This window comes from Microplitis demolitor, chromosome 7, assembly GCF_026212275.2.
Source record: "Microplitis demolitor isolate Queensland-Clemson2020A chromosome 7, iyMicDemo2.1a, whole genome shotgun sequence".
Taxonomy (NCBI): Eukaryota; Metazoa; Arthropoda; class Insecta; order Hymenoptera; family Braconidae; genus Microplitis; species Microplitis demolitor.
The window spans coordinates 19,244,025-19,270,099 of record NC_068551.1 but is presented as its reverse complement, the minus strand read 5'-3'; the positions used below and the strand labels follow the sequence as shown (position 1 = coordinate 19,270,099).

At 28.1% G+C, this 26,075-nt stretch overlaps 1 protein-coding gene across 1 annotated transcript; it reads left to right on the top strand.

The window, feature by feature from the left end:
- Positions 1 to 1,681: 1,681 nt before the first annotated feature.
- LOC103575128 (probable chitinase 10) lies at positions 1,682 to 26,074 on the top strand. Its single transcript, XM_008554782.3, has 16 exons — positions 1,682 to 2,052; positions 15,405 to 15,489; positions 16,352 to 16,542; positions 17,078 to 17,315; positions 18,380 to 18,559; positions 18,975 to 19,098; positions 19,532 to 19,841; positions 20,459 to 20,885; positions 21,644 to 21,861; positions 22,543 to 22,697; positions 22,908 to 23,048; positions 23,252 to 23,399; positions 23,781 to 23,966; positions 24,195 to 24,317; positions 25,115 to 25,316; positions 25,444 to 26,074. The coding sequence occupies exons 1-16, from the start codon at positions 2,050 to 2,052 to the stop codon at positions 25,653 to 25,655; spliced, it is 2,943 nt and encodes a 980-aa protein (XP_008553004.1). The 5' UTR covers positions 1,682 to 2,049; the 3' UTR covers positions 25,656 to 26,074.
- Position 26,075: the final 1 nt, after the last annotated feature.

Below are 26,075 nucleotides of genomic sequence, written 5' to 3'. Positions count from 1 at the left end.
AAATTAACTTCTAGGAAAGTTTAGTTTAAGATTTAAATTTTGAATCGGAGTAAATTCGGAGTGAATTCCCTTGGAGTTAAATTTACTCTGAAAAGGAATAAATTCGGAGTAAATGAGTAATTTTTTATTAAATCCTTTTGGAGTAAAATTAACTTGTAGGAAAGTTTAGTTTAAGATTTAAATTTTGAACCGGAGTAAATTCTCTTGGAGTTAAATTGACTCCAAAAAGGAGTAAATTCAGAGAAAATGAGTAATTTTTTATTAAATCCTTTTGGAGTAAAATTGACTTCTAGGAAAGTTTAGCTTAAGATTTAAATTTTGAACCGGAGTAAATTCTCTTGGAGTTAAATTGACTCCAAAAAGGAGTAAATTCAGAGAAAATGAGTAATTTTTTATTAAATCCTTTTGGAGTAAAATTAACTTGTAGGAAAGTTTAGTTTAAGATTTAAATTTTGAATCGGAGTAAATTCGGAGTGAATTCCCTTGGAGTTAAATTTACTCTGAAAAGGAATAAATTCGGAGTAAATGAGTAATTTTTTATTAAATCCTTTTGGAGTAAAATTGACTTCTAGGGAAGTTTAGTTTAAGATTTAAATTTTGAACCGGAGTAAATTCTCTTGGAGTTAAATTGACTCCAAAAAGGAGTAAATTCAGAGAAAATGAGTAATTTTTTATTAAATCCTTTTGGAGTAAAATTGACTTCTAGGAAAGTTTAGCTTAAGATTTAAATTTTGAACCGGAGTAAATTCCCTTGGAGTTAAATTGACTCCGAAAAGGAGTAAATTTGAAGCAAATGAGTAATTTTTTATTAAATCTTTTTGGAGTAAAATTGACTTCTAGGAAAGTTTAGTTTAAGATTTAAATTTTGAATCGGAGTAAATTCTCTTGGAGTAAAATTAACTCCGAAGGGGAGTTAATTCGAAACTAGTATTTTTTAATTAAATTCTTTTGGAGTAAAATTGACTTCAAAGGAAATTTATTTTAAGATTTAAATTTTGAATCGGAGTAAATGCAGATTTAAATAAAATTCAAATTTCTATATAATAGCTCCGCTGAAAAACAAGATCTTTAACTCCGTGTACGGAGTCATTTTTTTAGACTCCGTAACTCCGAGTAAATTCAAATTCAAATCTGTAATCGCTTCGAATTTACTACTGATTTTTTGAATGTGAAGGGATGAGAGGGAAAATGAAATATTTTTTTTTTTAGTGATTTAAGAAAATGTCATCGTTTCTCTCAATTAATGACCCGTAAGAAAAGTAATTTTTCATTTAATATGTGACGTCCAAACGGTTGATAAGAAGCCATAAAGAACCAATAGCTCATAAAAAAATATAAAAAATCCATCTGCAGACAGTCGTCTCTCTTTTTGGTTGTCAGTCACCACTTAACTCTGGTTCGATGTCCCTCATCGTCAACGTAAACATTATAAATGCATTCGCGAAGTATAGGATCGACGTTTCACTCTCTCGCGTTCCCATTTAACTTCATTGGGACTATACATACATATAATATAATAATATACACTTACACTTACAGTGTCTAGATACCTACATTCACATCAAAAAACATATATATATATACGTATATATACATCAAAGTGATAGTGACGGTGGGGATCGCGACACAGAAACATAACGGTGTTCACCACTATAGTTAAAATGAAAGGCGGCTTAATTGTTGTCTATAATATTGCTCGAGCAAGTACTAAATTTGAGAATGATAGTTTCAGTATTTCCTGAACGTCTGTCAGTGTTAGACAACGCCCGATACCCTACACATCAATAACTAACTTTATTTATTTATTTATTATATTTTTTTATTTTTCGTTTAGTTCAAATTTTTATTAACGTGAGTCAAATAATAAAAAGTGAAATGCGGTGATTCAAAATTTTACATTTGAATAATTCAAATTTTTTATCATTATTAATTTTAGTGTAAAAGGTTTTTTTTTTTTTTTTTTTTTTCAAATTTCACAACTGCTGTAAAGTTACAAAAACAAAAAAAAAGTTTAGTACACTGTAACGAAGTTTGAAAAACCAGTCGAAAATGGTAAGTTTGAATTTGAATCTAAGGCGCATGCTCATTAATTTATTCCCGCGTAAATTTGAATTTAATAATTTAAATTCTAAAAATTAATTAACAAAATTGAATTTTATGTCGAGTTAAATAAGTATTGATTAGATAATGAAGTTGTTGCTGAAGAAATTCGGTTACGTGCCCAAAAAGTATAAAAAATATTTTTATTAAAAATGGAGTAGAAAAAAAATTGAGCAAGAACTTGAAACAGGTCCAGCACTTGCGGTCGCACGTTTTCTATCAGACAAATCTGGATTTCACTTTCATCGTTCAATAACCCGGTGATACGTAATTTTGGCAGGTTTTTTTTTAATATTTTATAATTCCCGCTAATGTTATATATTTTTTCTTACCGGGATATTTAAAAGTAGATCGAATTTATTTTAGTAATCCGTTCACGTTTTAGTATTTTTATTTATTTGTTTTTTTTTTTGTTATCTCAATGCCGTTGAATAGAGTGTAAAGATCTGGTTGCTGGCAACTACGTGTATAACTTTACTTGGAGAGGGTAAAATGGAGCAACGGAATATACTTGGTGTGCTCAGTTTGCTCGGTGAAAGCACATTACCGTGAGCACTTGGTAGCTACATATGTTTTGTACAAAATAGAATACAATTGTTTCGTACTCGAGGCTGTATTTTTATTTTTGTTTTTATTTATGCTTATGTTTATCTATATATACATATATATATATATATGAAACTTTTTGTTGTTAATCTCAGTAACTTTTTTGGAGATATTTTAAAAAAGCTATTTCCCATTTCCACTTTAGTTGCTTTACTAAATTCGACCTATTTCCCGAAAGATAAGATCAAACATTAAATCTAATGTTATATCCGTTTATAAAGTAGCCAAGACGACTTTAAATCTACTGGCAGCTCCACATACCGGGATCGTGTAGTTCTACTGCTATTATATGGATTTTGTCATTACATATGTTTAAGACGAGTCTTTTAATAGGTAAAAAGAAAATTGATGAAAGTGGTCGTAACCTATAATGGATTTAATCTTACTTCTTACTTTTTATATATATATATATATATATATATATATATATAATTTTTTTTTTTTACAAAAACGTTAAACTTGTTTCTTTCTTCATACACTTATGTACTCATATATATATATATATATATATATATATATATATATATATATGTATATATACTGAACACTTACATATTTCATAAGTTACTAAGCAAATACATTTCTTACCTTTTTTTGTCGTTACTCGTAACCCCTCACCGGAAGTGGTGAAAACGATCAAACACTCGTGAGCTGCATCAATAATTATCTTATGACATTTTTTTTTTTGCATATTAAATAATATCTCTCATACAAATATTATTATTATTATTATTATTATTATTATGTTAAATGATTAATAACTTTTTACCATGAAACAGAAGTTAGACAACTAATAATTTTTAGATTTTTTTTTTTTGAACGACAAATTATAAAAATAAAAATATTTTTAAAAATTGCACATGTAGTTTTGACAATTTTCTAAATGTGCATTTTTTTCTTTTTTTCATTTTTGCAATTGATTTGTTAAAAAACAAAATCCAAAAATTGGTAATTGTCTGCTTCAGGATCATCTTGTCACCCTATTTGATGATACGAAGACTATTGAAAAAAATACTGCAGATAAATCAATCACATATATTCGCTATAATTGGTACTATAAACTATCAGCTAAAGTAAACAAGCAGGGTATTTTGGTCAGTTTCATAAGAGAACTGAATAAATATATAAAAAAAAGACATCGAAATTTGACTGTAGAATTTTTGAAATTTTAATAAAAGTCATGTTCACAATACCCCACTAGAACAAAAAATAATAAAAAATAAATTTTTAAAAATTGTTCTTTACTGTATTTTAAAATTGAACAGCTGAATAATAATAATTAAATATTATTATTATTTTTATTATTATTATTATTATTATTATTATTATTATTATTATTATTATTATTATTATTATTATTATTATTATTATTATTATTATTATTATTATTATTATTATTATTATTATTATTATTATTATTATTATTATTGATAGATAAATAAAAAAAGTTAAAAAGTAATTTTTAAAAATAGTTTTTAACATCGATTGAACTTTGATACCCTAATTAATGCTAATTAACTTGGATAATATTTTAATTAGCTTCAACGTCACTAATTAAAGTCGTAAAAAAAAAATTTTTTATTCAAAAGTTAATAAGAAAAGTTTTCGGATGATAAATTGAACGGGAAAATTGTTGAGTCAAGTTTAAAGTTTAACTTTGAGGGAGCTTTTATTTTCGTTTATTTTTTAATTTTCGCGGTAAAGTAAACGGTGGCTTGATTTTTCGGATGCTTACATCGATTAGCTATTGGGTGAAGGTGACAGGTGGGTCATCTTTGTCTAGATGTTTATTTAGCAATAGAGAAATTGTTATATCGGCAAATTTGTCAGGGACTTAAAATATATACTCTGATATGTAATGGTCAACAGGTTGTTTCCAGGCAAAAGACTCACCTGCCGGCGAGCCGGACTGTCTGCTCGCCTGCTTGCCTGCCTTAAATCCAACATGTAAGCTTATATAAGTCGAGAAATATCGCTGTCCGCTTCACACCGCTTGTCGTAACAAAGCCCACAATTTCTTTTTTTTTTTTTTTTTTTTTTCTATTTACTTTTATTTTTACGAGCATTTTAAAACGACAAAGTGTTTAAATGCCCGGCAATTATTTCGCGAGAATTATTTAACTAATTAAACTTTTTTCCAGACTTTTTTTTTTATTTTTTTTTACTGTCGTTAATTACTTGAACTCGTAATTTTTTAAATTATTTATTAATTATTATTATAATTACTATTATTACTGTTATTTTCTATTATTATTACTATTACTTAGTAGCAGTCGTTCATAGTAGAATTGCATGCGAATAGTTTATGTAGATTAGAAAGCAATCTCTTGTACTCTTTCTTTTATTTATTTCTCTTTTACTTGACAGCAAGCTCTTGCTTTTTCCTCTCTCTCTCTCTTTCTCCCTCTCTTTTCTTCTTTACGTCGTTAAACTATCTTTTTATTCGTGATGTGGACGATACGACGGATCCTCGATGCTTGATCGCATCCAGAGAACGTAACATCTGAATATTTTATCATGTTTTAGACATATATTCGTATACATATATATACATATACGTCACGGATAACCAACCAGCGTAGCACGGAATTTTTATTTATTTATTTTTTTTTAAAACCCACGCTAGGTCACTGTGATAATTAACATTTTTATTTTACTACAAGTAAACGACCTTTAGAAATTTATATGATTAATTTCTTGTTTTTTTTTTTTTACGATGTTTACATACTTTATTTTAATCATTATTATTTTTACTATAAATATGTATGTAAATTCAATTACTGATCTGTAATAAATAAAAAAAATAATTAAATTAAAATAATAAAAAATGACAAAGAAATAGTATGACAAGATACTCTAACTTTATATGACGCATTAATAAATCTCAAGTGATATCGTTCCCGTTTAAGTCAGCCGCATTTGTTGGAGGTCAAGGTAGGATTGAATTTCATTATTATGAGCTGAGGAGTGAAATTCAACCGCATCTACATTTTTTTACATCACTGCAAAATTAAAAAAAAAAATATATATATATATATATAGGCAAATAAATAAGTAAAAATAAAAAGATGTTAAATTCAATGCCTACTTTGATATCCGTCACTTCCTACTTGGATTATCGAGCGTACATTTGTGGATGCACTGAGGTATTTTCATGATAAGAAACGAGCCGTGAACATCTATAGTAGTAAACGTAACGCTGGACGATCAAAAGGAAAGCTGTGCGATAGAAGCTGCTGGTGGGAATGAACGGTACTTTCAAAGTTGACGTCTTTCTTATATACATCCTACAATATATATATATATATATTAAAAAATACGTAGAGGTATAGATGTGGTTGTACTTTGTACGTCCAGTTTGGGTGATCGACTTGTATGAATATATAACCCATCGAGTGTCGTCTCCAGACGTACGTTGCCATCCGGAGAATCTTTTGCACAGTACCAAGTACCAGAAGAAGTACCAAAAGTATGAAAGACCAAAAAAAATCAGGTCATGAAAGAATTTTTAAGTTTTTTTATTTTATTATTATTTTAGTTTTTTTTTCTCTTGGTTTCCTACTTCCGCCGAGTCGACACGGTCTATAAATTTCCTTCAGACTTTCTGGCTGTAGTCTCGATGGCCTGCTAAGTAGATAAAAATTGTTCTCCAAGATGAGTGAATGTACCGGTTTAATTCAAGAAACGCTTTCTCAAAAATTACACCCGCCGAGCTTTGCTCTCAGCTTCTGCCTGAGAGTTCCGTCTCTCTCTGTATTTATCTCTGTCCTTTGCTCTTTTGTGTCATTAATTAAATTTTTATTTTATCTATTTTTTAATTAAAGGAAAAATAAAAAAATACACCGGTAAAGAGAATTGTCGAGATAGGAGTACAATCCAGCTAAGAACTTTATTAAGAACCAGCAGTAAAACCGGCGGACTAAAACAGAGATAATAACTTCGATATGGTATTACATGATATTTATTCATCCATGAATTTTAATACTCTCCTTTTACCAAACAATCTTATTCTTATGCATTCAGTTTCAAATTGAGGAATACATTCATGCAACCTTTTACTATTTTCAAATTATCTACATTTTTTTTTATATGGAGGAGAGGGGGAGGGGCTAAATGGGTACTTAAGAAAATATATTTTTTTTTAATTATTCAAAGTGAATAGAAAAAATTTTCAGCTGTCAAAAAAAGATTTTCATTTTTTTGCGGGCAACATGGAATACTCCCTGAAAAGATTGAAAAAAATGGAATAGTTTTTATCATAAAATGACTGATAAAAATTTTTTTGTAAAATTTTGCGCCTCCCCCCACCCTCTATATATTAGGGTAAGTCAAAAAAATGCAAATTTTGATTTTTAACTGTAACCAAAAAAAAATTCTATGGAAAAAAAAAATAATAATTTTGGAGCTGACTATTTTTAGCTGAATTTTAAGAGGTCAAGCAAACCAGTTTTTGATATTTTAAATATTTTTACTTGCCGTAATTAATTTTAACATTCATAATGCAAAAAATTTCGTCACATTGAAACCTTCAGAAACATTGAAAACGTTCCGCGCAATTTAAAATTTAAATATTCTAGTACATTCTGGATTCAAAATCTCATTTTCAAATTTCCTACATTCTAAAACAAACAAAATAATGAGTCGTGTTAAAATAACGTAAAATTTTTAATTTGACAAAATTATTTTTCCATAAACTGCAATAATTTCACGTCAACTACGAAAAAAAAATGCTTATTTTTTTTTTATACCTTCTGAATGGGAGAAAAATAAGAAATAAAAAATGTCCTTAGAAATAGGAACTCAGAATCGGTAAAACCGCGAGAGCCTTTCTCAGCTCTTTTCGCCACACGTTATTTTATTTTATTTTTTATTATTATGAAAAGTGAAGCACTAGGGAGTATGATTACTTATTCAAATTCAAGAAGAGGCGACGACGAGTTCTTTAAAATGCAAGAGGATTTTGGTTAAAAAACTTATTATGTCATGCTTAAATTATTCTTTAATAACGTCAGTTTATTTTCACATATTTATAAATATATATGCATACATTTATATATACATACATATATATATATATTTTTTTTTTTTTATTTTCAAGCCATTTTATAAATACATATTATCTGCATATAAAATGCAAATAGTAAATTCAGAGCATATATTTTCCCGAGACAAAGTGGGAGTACAAACGAGCAAGTACTCGGTTGAATTTTCAACCAAAGAAAATTCAGGAGGGTAACGACAACGACCAAGCATTACTCCTTTTCTTCCTCACTAGATCCTTAGCTCACCCGCTGTGTTGTGGTATCAAGTACAGAATACAGAATAAACTGTACAATATAGAGCAGGTATATATATATATATAAATATATATGTGTGTAAAGAGTATAGAGTGTGTAACGTGCAAAAGCTTTAAAAGTATAAGCCAGCAGTCGTCAAGTGAATAGCCTGAAGCTGGCAGAAGAGAATAGAACTGTAGAATTGGCAATAAACGGTGGCAAATAAAATGTATGCCACGAGTGATGGCTGTGGCGGTGGTTCTATTCCCAACACAATACGCTATTTTATATTACCTTTATTTTAAACCGTAACAAAGTCTCAATATTATTTGCTTATGGTTTACCATTAAAACAAAATTAAATGCCGTTTTTTAAATTTTTTTGCGGTTCTCGCTCTGGGGTGGAATGAAAAATTCAAAAACATTCAAAATGTGTCGCTTGGAAATCTGAGACAATCTCGAAATTTTTTTAAGGTAAAATCTTAATACGAGTGGAAATATAAATACAAATACTGTAGAGTGGAATTGGAAAATAACATAGAAATTTTTCAAGGATTTCCCGGAAAATTTCCTAGAAAACTACTGATTAGTATAAAAGTTTTGAATTTACGCTATTTGGGATTTTTTTTTTAAACAAAAAAAATCATTCGTCTCAAAAATAATCAAAATTTTTAATTTTCTGAATCTGCACAGTATGAAAATTTGATTTTTCAATAATTTAACTTTTTTGAAATTTAAAAAAATTAAATTTTGAGACAGAAATGACTAAAATTTTTAATAATTTAAATTTACAATCGAATATTTCGTAAATTTCAGCGTTATTGACTGAAATTCGAATATTCGATTCAAATTTCGAGTATTAAAACTTTATCAAACTTGTAATGAAGTATAGAAAAATTTGAATTTTTAAGATAATTCAAAAACATAAATAATTTGAATTTTTTGAAAATTCAAATTATTGGATTCGACGGGAGTAATTTGTAAGTTAAAATTATTAGGACACATCTAGTTATTACTAATATACATGATTATAAATAAACATTAATTATTGTTGTTTACATTTATCGAGAATAGAGAAATTTTGTCGCGATAACTATGATTATCACATTTACCAATAATACATAAATTGGTTATATTCAAACAGTGATTTATTTACCGTAACGAGACTAGATAACTCTAATCACATACAACTTCTATTACTCTGTGATAATTGCATTGTATATTTATTACCAAAAAATACGATTAACTATAATAATCAAATTTATTTACTGCCCCAGACTACCTTGTCGCTCAGTCTCATATATATATATATATATTATTTATAAAAATTGTAACTAAATTCTATGGAGGAATATTGGGATGGTTTTTAAAATGGGAAACAGGGAATGTAAAAATGAATAAATATTTAAATGCATTCTGAAATTTTTTGCGGACATCAAAGGAAAGCGTTTTGATATCATTTATTCAAAAAAAGGCTATGCATTAGAGTTTCAATACTTTTCAATAAAACTTTTATTTCGATGAGTGAAATTTCATTTTAAATTTATATTTTAAATGCCTTCAAAAATACAGATTTATTTTTATCATCATTCTGTACCGCAGTTGCATTTATAAAACTACTATTTCAAAATTATCCAGCTGATAAATTGTTGTGAATATAATCATATAATTTTAATACATTTTCGGTGAATTTTTTTTTTTTTTTAATCAACTTTTCATATTAAAAATTATTTTTTCAGGATTATTTCTCTAGGATTCAGAGAATTTTGATTAAAAAATACGAAAATTTTACCCAAAAAAAATTTATTTTCTAAAATTAAAAAAAAAAAAAATTAAGAGAAGATTAAACATCAAAATTTGTTTTTACAAAAATGCACAGAAAATTTTTCAAAATACAAAACTTATTTTATATATTTATCAATCTTTAAATTAGTCAGTAAATTTTTTTTTTTTAAATGAATAGACAATTTTTATTAAAAAAAATTTTGAGTCAACTAATTTAAAATTAAAAAATAATTTAATGTGACATAAAAATATAAGACAGTAATTTAACCTGAGGCATTAAAAAAATGACTGAAAAAAAATGTAAATAATTTTTGAAATGACTATTTATCAATTGTCAAATTATTATAAATAATAAACTTGAAATAATAATTAAATACAAACATAATTAATGCGATTCTTCGAGAAAATGAATTAATAAATGTTTATGAAAATAAAAAATATAAAAAAGTTTTCCTGAACTTGCTTACCTTATTAATATTACTGAGATCACTGAGAGCACTAAAAAAGAAAAAAAAAGCGGACTATTTATCTTTCTCTTAAGTTTATTTTTCTTCGTATTAACTATTAATTTATTTTTTATCATCTTTCTCCCGTTAAACATTTCTCTTTATCTTTTTCTCATTGGAGCAACTCCCAGAGCTTCTGAATCTTCCAAGATGCTGCGGTGTCTCTCAACAGAGTTGTTGCATAACGAATGTAATAAAATGTAGATTAGCAAGGCGCGCAAGGTTGTACGCATTCCGCATCTCTCTTTGTTATTAATTATTTAAATAAATCGCTGCGTCATTCAACTAAAAAAGTTTATATTCATTATTTATAATACATTATCGTAAACTATAACTATCACTCTAGTTTATGGATTACGAAATATATATGCCAGTAACTTTGCTTGTATGCACGACTACGGCTTATAACTTTCGATAATAAGCCGCGAAAATTAAATTTATTTAAAACAAACAGATTATTTTAGTAACTAAGGAAAATTATAAAAAACGGGGTAAAATGAGACACCACTTGAGATTTTTCTTTAAATGATCGATAAAATGACAATGGGGTAAGTTGGTGATACTGTACAATGACTGAAAAATTTTTTTTTTTTTACGAAAAATTTTGGATCTTGCAGGCAATGACCAACTTGCCCCAATCTCCCAGTAAACATTTTTTTATAAAAAAATATAATCTATTTTTCGTGATTTCAAAAATATCTAGTGATCACTAAATAGATGCAGATCTAAAATTATTTTTTTATCAGATTCCGAAAGCCTTTGAGTCTAAATTTTAAATTTCAGTTTAATAGTTTGCTCTTTTTACTTTTTATCTACGGAGATTTAAATAATTTAAAAAAAAATTTATACGCTGGTCTAAGCAGAATGCGGAATTTAGGTCGTAAATCTAAATTATTTTTCCCGCGGCACTATTTATAAACAAGTTTACCTGTTTTGGTCATATTTAAATTGTAAGATATTTAACTAAAGAAATGTCGTAGAAAATTTTTCAGTATCTATTAAGACTAGTGATGCGAAATGACGGTCATTTTTAATTTTGGTCAAATCACGAACAATTGACGTCATTTGTTTTTTTTGGTCAGTCACAAAAATTCATGAGCATTTTTTTTCTTTTTACAAAAATTCCTCTAAAAAAAAAAAAACCCTATTTTATATGCAACCTAAATATTTTAAATATTCAAAATAAAATTTATCCAAAAATTCTGACGATAATAAACAAATTTGGCTTGCTCAACTACTTAGATGGAAAATGACCGTCAAAAATTTTTCGGTCATTTTTTGGTCAAATTTTTAATAATTTTTTATTCTCATTTCGCGGGAATCGGCATTAAATTCAAAAAATGATTAGCTTTACATCACTAATTAAGACACAAAAGTTATCATAACATGTTTACAGTTAGACGAAAATCATTCAAGTGATTTTGAGCCCCCAAAAAATTTGAATAAATTTTTACATAAGAAGTCGATTAATTGATTTAAATTAATTTTTGAATTTTAAATGACTACCGCTTTAAAATGAATTTTAAATAAAATTTTTTCCATTACTATTAAAAATTTATTTAATCGATTAATTATTGATTTTTTTTTTTTTGTAAAAATTAAAACATCAATTATTATCTAAGATAAAAATTACACTAATCAGTAATTACAATTACAATTGTTTGATTTATTTTTCATTTATTCAATAAAAAAAAAAATCAATGATTCATTATTTTATAAATCTATCATTAAATAATTTTGTTCTTATGAAAATAAATAATTCATTAGTTAAGAATCAGTGAAGAATAATAATAAAATAAATTTTTACTGGAAATTAAAAATTAAAATCTTGTCAAGTATTAATTAGTTTAATTCAAATTAAATTTTGACCATTAATTAGTTCAAATATAATTAATTATCATTTTAAGACACCAAAAAAAAAATAAATAAAATTTTGTAATTATTAATTCGCAATGTTGGTTCCATATTTAAGAGCCTCGGGGTTGATTAAAAATTACAGTAATTAGTCTAATGTAATACTGTACATTAAATATAAGACAAAATATCGTGACCTGAATAATTCAGGGTTCAAATTTTATTTTTTCGTACCACGATTTATTTTATTTACATAAAATTGTAAACATAATTTTTAAATTTAAATAATTTCCTCACTAATTTTTTATCAGAAATTCAAATTTTTTAAATTTGCCGCGGAAATTTTTTTAAAATTCAAATACTGATATAATTAAATTAATTATTTTTACCATTGGTAATTAAATAATTAACTTTTCATATCTTAATTGTTCATAGGCTTGAATGGAAAATTCACTTGATCTAAGATAAAAATATCAAGACAGATCTTATATAACTTTAGCTATTAATATAAATTTACATAATTTCATTTCTTTTGAATAATAAATGGAACATTTCTTATCGAAGATTTTTTAACCATTCAAATTATTTTATATTGATAATTTGCTCCAATTTTTCTTATATAATATTACATATTTAATGAGGAAAATTTTATACAAAAATATATCTTCAATAATTGAGTTAATGAAATTATCTTCCATATTTTAAAAAAATATTTTTGGCGAGCGAAAATAGAAAAATATCAATAATGAGCTTCCTACCCTAGTATTACCACCCAATATATAAGATGTAATTTAAATTTGACTGTTCAAATCTATTCTCTAAAATTAACACCAGAATCTATTGTTTATTTCTGTTCTCATTTAAATTTATGAGACAAATTGCATCATTAATTCGGAAACATTGATTTTCATCATTGTATAATTATGGAAGTCTTAAAAAAAATTTACACGGTTAAATTTTTATTATTCTAGAAGATATATATATATATATATATATATATATATATATATATATATATATATATATATATATAGCATAGATTAAATTTTAATTTTCTTTTAATTATATACATAATTGCGATATATATACATTTCGTGATATAAAGTGATAAAATAATTGTAATAATAATTTATTTAAATAAAATAAATACAATATTATTTTCCCGCGTTATTTAAATGTAATTCAAATGATATAAATAATAATAATAATAATAATAATAATAATAATAATAATAATAATAATAATAATAATAATAATAATAACAATAACAATAACAATAATAATAATAATAATAATAATAATAATAATAATAATAATAATAATAATAATAATAATAATAACAACAATAACAATAATAATAATAACAATAACAATAACAATAATAATAATAACAATAATAATAATAATAATAATAATAATAATAATAATAATAATAATAATAATAATAATAATAATAATAATAATAATAATAATAATAATAATAATAATAATAATAATAATAATAATAATAATAATAATAATAATAATAATAATAATAATAATAATAATAATAATAATAATAATAATAATAATAATAATAATAATAATAATAATAATAATAATAGTAATAATAATAATAATAATAATAATAATAGTAATAATAATAATAATAATAATAATAGTAATAATAATAATAATAATAATAATAATAATAATAATAATAATAATAATAATAATAATAATAAAGACATATAGGAGCTGTTGATTGACAATCAAGCTCTCAAATGAATCTATTATCAAGTCTGTAAAGACAAATTGCCGGATCGTTAGTTAGCTCTTAAAAGGGTTATTTGTACAAGATGTACCTGTCTCAAGTTGGCTTATACTCATCATCAACATCACCAGCATCCACATCCACATCCACATCCACATCTACATCCACAGTGGCAACAAAACAGGAGGAGATCCCTTTTTCTTCTTATTCTTGTCTCATACGACAACTAACTGCTGTCTCAACAAGTCAGCCCCAGCTAGTTTCCACTAGCTACCAATGAAAATGAATATACGTTTGTAATTACTAAGCCACATTGTTGCATAGATGGTGTGAAGTACAATGAAAAGGCGAGAGACAATGTCGATGCAATCAACAGTACAGTTTGCTGTGTGTCTTCTCTATTTAATCTTGTCCTCTATTTCATCTCTGTTTATTATACTTTAATACATATCATTTTCTATGAGTACTTACATTCATCATACTCATATACTTATGTATATATATATATATATATATATATAGCTATATATGAAACAACATTCGTTACCCAACATACATTTATCATTTGCAAAATTACATGTCTTTCATATTGAAATCCAGCTAATTATAGAAATGAGCCAAAATGGATCTCTAACAAAAAAAAAAATAACAGTTTTACTTTTTAGTTTCTAAGCCATTAATTAAAAATAAATTTATTGTAATATAATAAAAATAAAATCAACTATCGAAGAATTAAAAAAATTTATTCTGTAGTCAATTTTACCCGCCATCTTTAAGGGGCTTACATTTTCCAATATATATTTAATTAATAAATTTTAATTTGTTTTTGATAAGTTCCTGTTAATAAAACAATATGCTTGTCAGTAAAATAACTTTTGATAGACGTTACCCATTTCTCTATTCATATTGTATATTTTGATATTATGAATAACTTTATCAAGCATAAAGTTTACGTAATTTTATCTTAACTTTAATTATTACTGAGTTTTAAAGGCATTCTCAGACAATGCCCTCTCCCTCCTTTTTAAAATTATTCAATGACTTTTAACTGTCATAACCATATTAAAATTTTTTTAAATGATGAATCAGAAGAAAAATAAAACTCAGTCTATTTTCGGTTGTTTTTTACCCTAATCATCTGCCATTTTTCAGTTTAGCTAGTTTCTGAACTGGCCACTTTTCGAGTGAGAAAAAATTTTCGGCTTGAACTTTTTCATCCGGAAACAAAGTATTTTTTTCAAAAATCTATTTCGCGCCAAAATTTGAACTAATCTACCCTTTTTTCAACTTGTGCTTCAATTTTTTTTTTAAATAATAAAACAGACAATTGAAAATTATCGAATATTTTTCAAAAGTGAAGAGCACATCTGAGAATACCCTTCATTAAAAATTATTTCAAAAATCCATATAAAAAAATATAAAACTCATTCGCGAGTTTTGAGTCTCTGGGATGTCTATTATACGTCAGACAGTAAATTACGTCTTGAGTATTCACTGATCCATACCACTTTCTTTTTATTTCCAGGTGTCGTCTGGTACAACAAGGACGGCTGCGTTTATCTGCTTGGCTTTTCTATTTCTACTTGTCGAAGTTACCAATCATGCGGAAGGTAACGCCTGTTATTTTATACTCTATATTGTGTAACCTTTTTTTTTTTTATTTTCTTCATATCTATTTTCCTTTACCTGACTTTATTTTCAAATCAATACGCCGCAGAAAAAATACTCTTAGAATATTTGATTATTAATTAATTTAAATTTCTTGATTATAAATTTTTTTTTTTCTATTTCTTATATTTTATTTCCATACTAAATTTATTTTAAAATATTGAGAAGAAAAATCTCTGACGTAAGGTTTTTAAATTTAATATAAAAATAGCACAAGTAGTAACAATAAAATTTAAATATATTATTATTGTAAAAAAATAAAAAAATATGGAACAAAATAAAAATTAATGTCTTGAATGTAAAATAAGGATTTACAAGGATTTTATGTACATCGATATAAACTATTACGGACAATGTAACTTTATCCTGCCTAATATACGGGTCATAAAAATTGCTACCGTATATCGTAATTTTTTTTTTTTTTTTTTTTTTTTTTAATAATTTTTTTTTTTTTTTTATACGAACATGTGTATGCATATATAGTAAAACATTTATATAAATATATGTATATAAGTTATTCGTGAATATATTTATTCATGTTAGGTGAAGCATTAATTCACGGGTGTTCAAATCCATTGAAATATTTAAGAGAATATTTAAAAACAAAGTTTATTCTGCTAAGACGAGCAGAGCTCGGTGAAGGCGCGACAGTATTTATGTTGCTTGTAAAAATTTATTTCCAAAGCCCGATTTTTATAAATTTTATCGTATCGGTAAATTTGAATATAAAATTTGAAAATAGTTGGGTGGTTATAGGGTTGAAGTATTGAATTTAATTAAATGATAAATGTTATGGGCAATCAGGTGCGAGAAAAAGGTTCCGCAGGCCAACGACATCGTCACCAGGTTCGTTGACAAGCGATCAAGAAGTCTCAGCGAGTGTAAACAGATTCAAAGTCACGCGAAATCGTTTGGGTACAAAGAACACGAAAAATGAGCTCCAGCCAACCAGCGACAGCTCTGCCAGTAGCAGTGGCAAGTCAAATGATTACAAGGTACAGTGATCAAAGAGAAGCAAAAGTCAGTTTGTAAAATGTTTTTCAGCTAAATTAGTATTGCTTTATAAGAGAACCTTATACTTTATATAAATTAACTGAAATATAAGACGACGCGGTTTAAATCTTGAAATACAATAGCACTTTATTGTCTCTTTGTCTCTTTTTATTTATTTATTTTTTTTTTTTTTTTCAAAAAAGTAGAGGAATTTTCCGTGTGAAAATATTTGGACAAAAAAAGACCGAAGTCATAGAACTTTATTGGAAAATACCGAAATTTGGCTGAAAACACACCGAAATTTTGAAATTCTTCATAAACAGACCGAAAATTGAGCCGGCTTATTTTCGGTTTTTTTTCAAAGGCTCAATTATCGGCCATTTTTGAGCCTAGATAGTTTTCAGTCTTGTTTCCCCTATCTGGGCTTTTTTCGGCTGATAAAAAATTTTATTATTATTTTGGTTTGAAATTTTTGTACCTGGGAAAAGCAGTAAATTGAAAACTTGCTAAATACTTTCACTGTTTGTCACTTTTTAGATTGTGTGCTACTACACGAATTGGTCGCAGTACAGAACGAAAATCGGGAAATTTATGCCGGAAGACATCCAGCCGGAATTATGCACGCACATAATTTACGCGTTTGGGTGGCTGAAAAAAAATAAACTGACTTCGTTTGAGTCCAATGACGAGACTAAGGATGGAAAGATCGGTCTGTATGAAAAAATGATGTCGCTGAAAAAAGCTAATCCGTCTTTGAAAATTCTTCTTGCTATCGGTAAGTAATATTTAAAGAGATCGCTTTTTATAAACCGGGAATCGATCACCAGCTTATACTCGTTTTCGAACAACTTTTTTACCAAGTGTCGGAATGATTAATTGCTGATATTTTTTCGAGTTCATTTCATCGTTTATTAAACAATAATCGGTTTTTTTTTTGAAACTTAAATTTATGTCATTTGACCTCGAATCGCTTTTCTCATAAAATATACATTAGTTTACTTATATATAAGTTTGGACTTCTAAAATTTATGAAAACTTCTCCTAACTAGTGAAACAAATCTATATGAACTCCGGATAAAATCAGACGCCATTATTGACACAAAAAAAAATTAAGAAAAGAGTGGGGTAAATTGATCAACTCTAACAGTGCAGATATTTATAAATTTTTTACAATCATGGCCCATTTTACCTCAGTGTTTTTTTAGTTTTTTTAAAAAAAAAATTCAAACAACGAACATAAAAAAAATTTATAAATTTTTTTTTAATAAAAATTAAAAACTGCCCACGGTCTTGACTGACCATTTTGCCCCATTTTGTTTTTCTACAAAAAATAAAACAATTTTTTAACGTCAATTTTTTTTTTATCTTAAAAATGATGTCTTATATATCCCAGGTTCTTACATAGACCGGGGCACAACGGACTCCTCAAAAATTTTCCAAAAAAAATTTTTTTTGTCATCCTCATTTTTATGAGTTTTGATGTACTTCTTTTATATATTTTTTAAACTTAAAAAAATTGTCATCAGTAACCATCATTTTTTTTTTTTATAGAAAAATTTAAAAAATAAATCCCGCAATTTTTTATTTTAAAAAAATTTGCAATTCTTAGCCTACATAAATAAATATACCAAATATCTTTTAGGAAATAGCTTGCAATGAAACAATTTTTTTAATTAAAAAAATATATATAAATTTATCAAATACCAAGATCTTTTGCTGCAAAATAAACCCTTACACAGGACGATAAAAAAAATATACTTTCCGAGTAATTAATATCGAAAAAATGTAATCAAAAGGTATAATAAAATAAATAAAAATAATAATAATAAAATATAATAGGTGGATGGTCCTTTGGAACGCAAAAGTTCAAAGACATGTCATCGACACGTTACGCAAGACAGACATTTATCTACAGCGCGATACCTTATCTCCGCGATAGAAACTTTGATGGGCTGGATATCGATTGGGAGTATCCGAAGGGCGGTGATGACAAAAAGAACTACGTTCTGCTTTTAAAAGGTACATATACATCTATATATATCTATATACATCTATATCCATACTAAAAGCTTACTAATTAAATAAACCAATTATAAACGAGTTGATTAAAGCATTAAAGCGAATACTTCCGCCTTCAATCCTTTTTATTGGATCCTTTCAAGACTTTAAAATAAATTGTCAATATGTCAATTAATTAAATTACCAAAAAAAAAAAAAAATCTCAATCCATTAAAACGTTCAATTCAAAAATGAAACGACGGATTTCGTATCTATCACTAGACGAGATAAAAAATTTAAATATCGATCACTGGTTTAATTAATTGATGGGCTTTAGTATTATTATTATTATTGATAACAATGTCAACGGTGATAATTATCAATAATTAAAGTAATTAACGTAATTATTAATATTTAAAAAAAAAAACAATTACAGAGTTACGCGAGGCATTCGAGGCAGAAGCTCAAGAACGAAAGAAGCCCCGACTATTGTTGACCGCAGCAGTACCAGTTGGCCCGGACAACGTGAAAAGCGGATATGATGTACCGGCAGTAGCGAGGTAATCACCAGTACTAATTGGTTAGACAGCTCTTTAGGTGCAATAAATCAACATCGACAGCAAACGCGTCCCAGATCAAGTGGTAGAATCGCTAATTGATAGAATTATGGCGATAGTCCGGTTCTATCAAAGTTCCGGTTGCTAGTCACTCCACTCTGCCGTAGATGTACATATACACCAGGATACGCTGGCAGAAGCATCAGGAACAGTTATAATTATCCAGACACATTGTGTCGCACGTAATTTAAGCTTCGACTGTATAAATAATCCCCATCATCTATCTTTGTCTCCATATAAACTCCCATCCAGTCTATCAACCCCTTCTATTCTCAACTCCCGACTACCGACTACCGATTCTGTACCCTCACCCTCACCCTCACCCTCTTGGTTATACTCCGTCAATCCATTAATTACCGGTAATTAATAATCCTAGTTACCTGGACTTCATAAACTTGATGGCATACGATTTCCATGGCAAGTGGGAACGCGAGACCGGCCACAATGCTCCGCTCTACGCTTCTTCCTTGGACTCCGAGTGGCAGAAGCAGCTCAGTGTCGACAATGCCGCGGCACTGTGGGTCAGACTGGGCGCTCCCAAGGAAAAGATGGTTATCGGAATGCCGACTTACGGGAGATCATTTACGCTGTCCAATACAGACAACTTCCGGGTCCATGCTGCGGCTAGTGGGGGCGGGAAAGCCGGAGAGTATACCAAAGAGTCAGGATTCTTGGCCTATTATGAGGTTCGCTTTCTTATTTACATTACTTTTTAAAACTTTTGTTTATTTTATTTTATTTTATTTCAACTCCTATTAGTTTTTTATCTTTGAAGCGATCTTCTATTTCATGTCTAAATAATAGTACCGATGATAATAACAGTAAAGGTAAAAAGTAAATAGTCTTTTAACGATAATGGTTTAAATTCTTCTGCGGTTTTTAAATAATTGTCTACTTCCGTAATTTGTTTAAAAGTATTAAGTATTATTTTACTTTTAAATTGTATGGTTTTTTTTATTTGCTTATTTATTTTGTTTATAGAAAAAAATAATTATTTGTTAAAAAATAACAACAGAGTTTTCATGTTTAAATTTTTGCAATAGTTGGGTAAAAAAAAATGGCTGACCTATTTTTTAAAATAAACTTTCAGATTGTTATCTAGAATCGAAGTGGGTTTTTTTGTGGAAATACACTGAGCTTTTGTGTAAACTTTTTTTTTTTTTGTATGAAAAAAAGTTGAAATTAATTAAAAAAAAGTATTGACTTGTAATTAAATTAATAAAATAGTTGGCAAACAAAAGGATGTTTAAAATATTTAGATAAGAAAGTTTTAACTAAATAAAAAATGTAAAAATTTTTTTAGATATGCGAGATGCTGCAGAATGGAGCGGCCTATGTGTGGGACGACGAGATGAAAGTGCCGTATCTGGTGCAGGGAGACCAGTGGGTGGGCTTTGATGACGAGAGGTCAATTAGAGGTAAAATGAAGTGGATAAAGGCTCAGGGGTATGGTGGCGCTATGGTTTGGACAGTAGATATGGACGACTTCAATGGGACCGCGTGCCCCGGAAATGTGAGGTATCCTCTGATAGGAGCAATGAGAGAAGAACTTAACGGGGTTTCGCGCGGCGTCAAAGCTAAAGACGTTGATTGGAGTGCCGTCGCTGCGACAATTACTGAAGTTGTCATTAAAAAACCAGAGCCTTACAAGATCGCTGTCTCAGAAGTTGTTAGCAAGGCTAAAAAAGTGTCCAAACCGACGTCGCTAGTCATTAATTCAACGCCTCGAGGTTATTATTTTTTTAATTTTATTTAAATATTTTTGGTTCCTATTTATAGTCTGGTTAATTTTATTTGATGACGGATAAATAATTGCGATAGAAGTAAAAGTATTGGACAAAAAGTCGATAATAATGTTGTATAGTATTCAGAGAATTGTAACACTGTCGTTTTATTGTGACGTTATCGAACTGTCAATCATTAAATTACTGAGCGACTTTTTTTGAACCCATATATATGTCATTACATACAATAGACATTTTGCAATTATTTATTAACTACGACTGCAAAAAAAATTTAAGGATTGATTTTTATTTTTATTTAAATCGGTCATACAGAAATCAAGTGTAAAAATTTGAAATGATTTTTAAAAATTCGGCTACAGTGATTTTTAAATTTTATTGACAGCTAAATGATGAAAAGTTGACAGCTAAAAAATTTTTTTAACAAAAAAATCGATTTATTGAAACTTATAAATTGAAGTTGGACTTAAAATTTAAAAAAAAAATTTTCAAAGTCAAATTTTGAGTCGTTTTAAATTTTTCTACATAAAAATTTCAAAATTGAAACTAAAATTTTATTTCAATAATTTTCTGTAAATTTTGCTCAAATTAATTCATAATTTTTTTTTGTACAAAAGTACTTTTTTTGAAAATTTTATTGGGTCCCATATTAATTTTTTTTTTTCTTGAGTTGAATAAAAAAAATTAATGATATTTCTTTAAGACCCATTTTACCTCAATAATAATAAGAATAATAATTTATTTAGAACGTGAGCCACTGACATTCTGTTACTTAACAAACTGGGCGCACAAACGCGGGGGTGCTGGAAGATTTATTCCCGAGGACATTGATCCGAGTCTCTGCACCCACGTTGTCTACTCATTTGCAACCTTGAAAAATCACTTGCTCGTGGAGGGCAACGAGAAGGATCCCGAGATGTATCAACGCCTAATAGCACTGAGAGAAAAAAATCCTGACATAAAAGTAAATAGTTTTTGTTTTTAAACCCACTTCCTTCCGCCATCTGGCAATAAATTTCGAAAAATAAATAATAAATTAAATTCCCGCAACAATAGTCCTATAAAAGGATTGCAGATCCATTAACCTTCAATGCAGCCGCGAAATAAATTTTTAAAACATAAATTTATAAGCTAACACTTCATGTCTTATATATTTTTAGTTATCTCACGGCAATAAATAAGTTTATCACATTACAATAGACCGAAAGTTGTATAGATCCTCAGCTGATTTATCGGGATTAAGAATTTTTTAAAAAATAATTTCATTTTATTCATAAAAAAAAAAAATATAAACGGATTTGGTAGAAAGTTTTTAAAATAGATTTGTTTTATAGCTTAATAGATATAGAACTTTTAAATTACTCTCTAAAGTGTATTTTAACTTAAGTATTACTGACAATGCAGCTTTAATTTTCGATAATAAATCTTATAATATTGTCATTAATTTAATAAAAAATTATACGAAATAATTGCGAGTTTTCGCGATGTAAAGTAGCAGCGAAATATTGATTAGACACTTCTATATTAAGATCCGGGATATAATTTCATTAATAAATCCATTGGACGAAAAATGACAAGAATAATTTTTCTAAAAAAAAAAAGAAGAGTTTAGTAATTAAAGTTTTAACATAAAATTTTTAATTAGATTTTACTGGCAATCGGTGGATGGGCATTCGGCTCAACGCCATTCAAAGAACTCACCAGCAATACATTCCGTATGAATCAGTTCGTTTATGAGGCAATCGAGTTCCTCAGGGAGTACAAATTTAACGGTCTCGATGTCGACTGGGAATATCCGCGGTAAGTACTCTATGGATTAAATTAATGTCAAGCTAAAACTATAAAGTAGACGAGCAAGGACCATTAATAAATTACCTCTCACACTCTACTGTGCATTAATGTCAATATTTTTAAATTTATGTATTCGAGTACACATGTACACATGTATTTATATATATATATATATATATACATATCTATATATATATGTGTGTGCATTGGATGTTTTAGAGGTACAGACGACAAGGCCGCTTACGTGAATCTTCTGAAAGAGCTGAGACTTGCGTTCGAAGGCGAAGCCAAAGACTCTGGCCAACCTAAATTGATTCTTTCAGCGGCAGTACCAGCGAGTTTTGAAGCCATTGCCGCTGGGTAAATAATCTTACTCTACATCTCGATATAAAATGCTTCTCTCAAGCTTAAATTGCTTTACTCGCGCTGTAATAACTTTTCAAAACTACTTTATAGAATATTTGTTCAACTTTTTTTTTTGTCTCTTTATTTTTATTAAAACTCCTCAAAAAGATTTTACACAATTTATATATATATATGAATTTTTTTTATTATTTTTAAAGTTACGACGTCCCTGAAATCTCAAAATACTTGGACTTTATAAACGTAATGACATATGATTTCCATGGACACTGGGAGAGGCAAGTTGGCCATAACAGTCCACTTTACCCCCTAGAAAGCGCCACAAGTTACCAAAAGAAACTCACGGTGGTAAGAAAAGAAATTTTATTTTATTTAATTAACTTATTTATTTTTATTTATGTACATATTTATATATTTATATTTATCCTTACACTTGTATATATATACACATATATATACTCGTTTTTTAATATTATTTATAACACTTTTCTCTCTTTGTACTCGCATTTCACGACTTTTTATTAACTTCAGCATTTATCATTTTTTTTTTTCTCCTAAACTCAAACTTTTCATCTCTCATGATAAAAAATAAATTTTATTTCCGCTCACTTTATCATTATTTAATGTATTTGGTTTGTTATTTAGCATAGACTTAAAAAAAAAATCTTGAATTTATTTTATAAATTTAAATTAAATATCGTTTTTTTTTGTTATTTCCACTGAAAATAGGATTACAGTGCTCGCGAATGGGTGAAACAGGGAGCGCCGAAGGAGAAGCTAATGATAGGAATGCCTACGTACGGAAGATCCTTCACACTGGTAGACAAGGACAAGTTTGACATCGGTGCACCAGCCTCCGGGGGTGGAGTTCCTGGGAACTTTACTAACGAGTCTGGCTTTCTCTCTTACTACGAGGTACTTTCTATGGAAATTAAGACAAGAATTCACATAATACTTCGTTGCATTTACTTTCGTGCCGTGCACTATTATCATTTTTTTTTTCATTTATTATTATTATTATTATTTTAAAAACATTTTATTTTTATCACATCGGTATAGTTTACTTTTAAATCCCGCTCTTGTATTTTTTTTTTATTATAAATATTTAAATATCATTTCACTTTATACTTAATATTTATTTAGGTGTGTAGTTTCTTGAACGAGGACAACACGACCCTTGTGTGGGACAGCGAACAGCAGGTGCCGTTTGCATACAGAGATGACCAATGGGTCGGTTTTGATGACGAGAGAAGTCTTATTAATAAGGTAATTTATACTACACAAACAAACCTTTGCGCAAAACCAAATAGTTCTATAAAAAAAACATTCATTTACATTCAATTATTAATTTTATATTTCACATATTGTTTTTTTTTTTTTTTTTTTTTTTTTTTTGACTTACCATCGCCCAAAGCAAACATTTAATTGATATGACTGACAGCAAGTCAAAGAAAACAATGGCCCTGCCCAAAATAATATCTAGTATTTTCGGAGCTTACACTGTAAAAAATTTTCGGAGTGAATATGGATGTCTGTTTATAAATTTAATCCCCTTGGAGTAAAATTTACTCCAAAGGGAATTTTATTTTAATATTAAAACTTTGAATCGGAGTAAATGTGAATTGAAATAAAATCCAGATCACTCCAAAAATTTATCTGAAAAAACAAACTCCATATTTACATATGCGGAGTAATTTTTTTTCGACAACGTAACTCTGAATCGGAGTTAATATGGACTGAAATAATATCCGTAGACATGGATTGACTCTGGATTTTTTACAGTGTGCCAAAAATAATATCAAGTACTTTCAGCCCTTCCACACAATTTTTTACAAATGAACTAGCGCATGCACACACAAATATTCCCGTAACAATTTAGTTGATAAATCTTCATCCCAATGGGAAATGATATGTCGATTATTGAGCGATCTAGCATTGACTCTAACGTGTGACTTTATATACTTATATTGCTCATTAATTAATTACAAATTATTATCAATTATCAAATATGTATTTTTATATTCCTATAATTTAAAAAAACATTTTGGTTTTTTCTCACTCAGATGAATTGGCTGAAGGAGGAGGGCTTCGGTGGCATAATGATCTGGTCCGTGGACATGGACGACTTCCGCGGTACCTGCGGCGCGGGGAAATACCCTCTGATAAGTACGATGAAAAATGAATTGTTAAACTACTCAGTTAAACTAGAGTACGAAGGTCCTTACGAGACCAGCTCCAGGAGCGGAAAGTACACCACCAAAGACCGTAAGCAACCTTTCTTTTATTATTTAAAGGCATTTTCACAACTCGTGACCCAGTTAAACACCAACAACAACAATAATCATAATCATAATTATAATTATAATTATAATAACGTAATTATTATTTACAGCCAACGAAGTAACTTGTGACGAGGAGGACAATCACATATCCTACCACCCCGACAAAAACGACTGCACGATGTACTATATGTGCGAGGGTGAGCGCAAACATCACATGCCGTGTCCGGTAAATTTAGTTTTCAATCCGAATGAAAATGTTTGCGACTGGCCGGAAAACGTCGAAGGTTGTCTCCAACATACGCAGGCACCGCCTGCTGCCTAATATTAATTTTCATATAAAATTCCTCCTCTATCTCTGTCTCTCCCTCTCTCCCTTCCTTCTAATTTTAAAAAAATCTTTTTCTTTCATTTTCTTTCTTCTCTTCGTCCCTCCCACTCCCACCTCCCCACCATCACTTTCACTGTAAGTTTACAAGTTTGTATAAAAGCAAAAAATTAATAGGGTATAAAAGAGCAAAAATAAATAAAATAAAACAAGGTATTTTAACAAGCGTCACTATGTAAATTTTTACATCTGTCAGCGTCGACTCTACCTGTCACTCAGCTTTTTTTTATTTTTTATTTTTTTCCACCCGCTAACTAGACGTCTTATGTCTTGAAAGTTTATACTTTCTACTGTCGTCCATTAAGATTTTTTTTTCTGACCATTACACTACTGGTAATGTTATTATTTTTTTTTTTT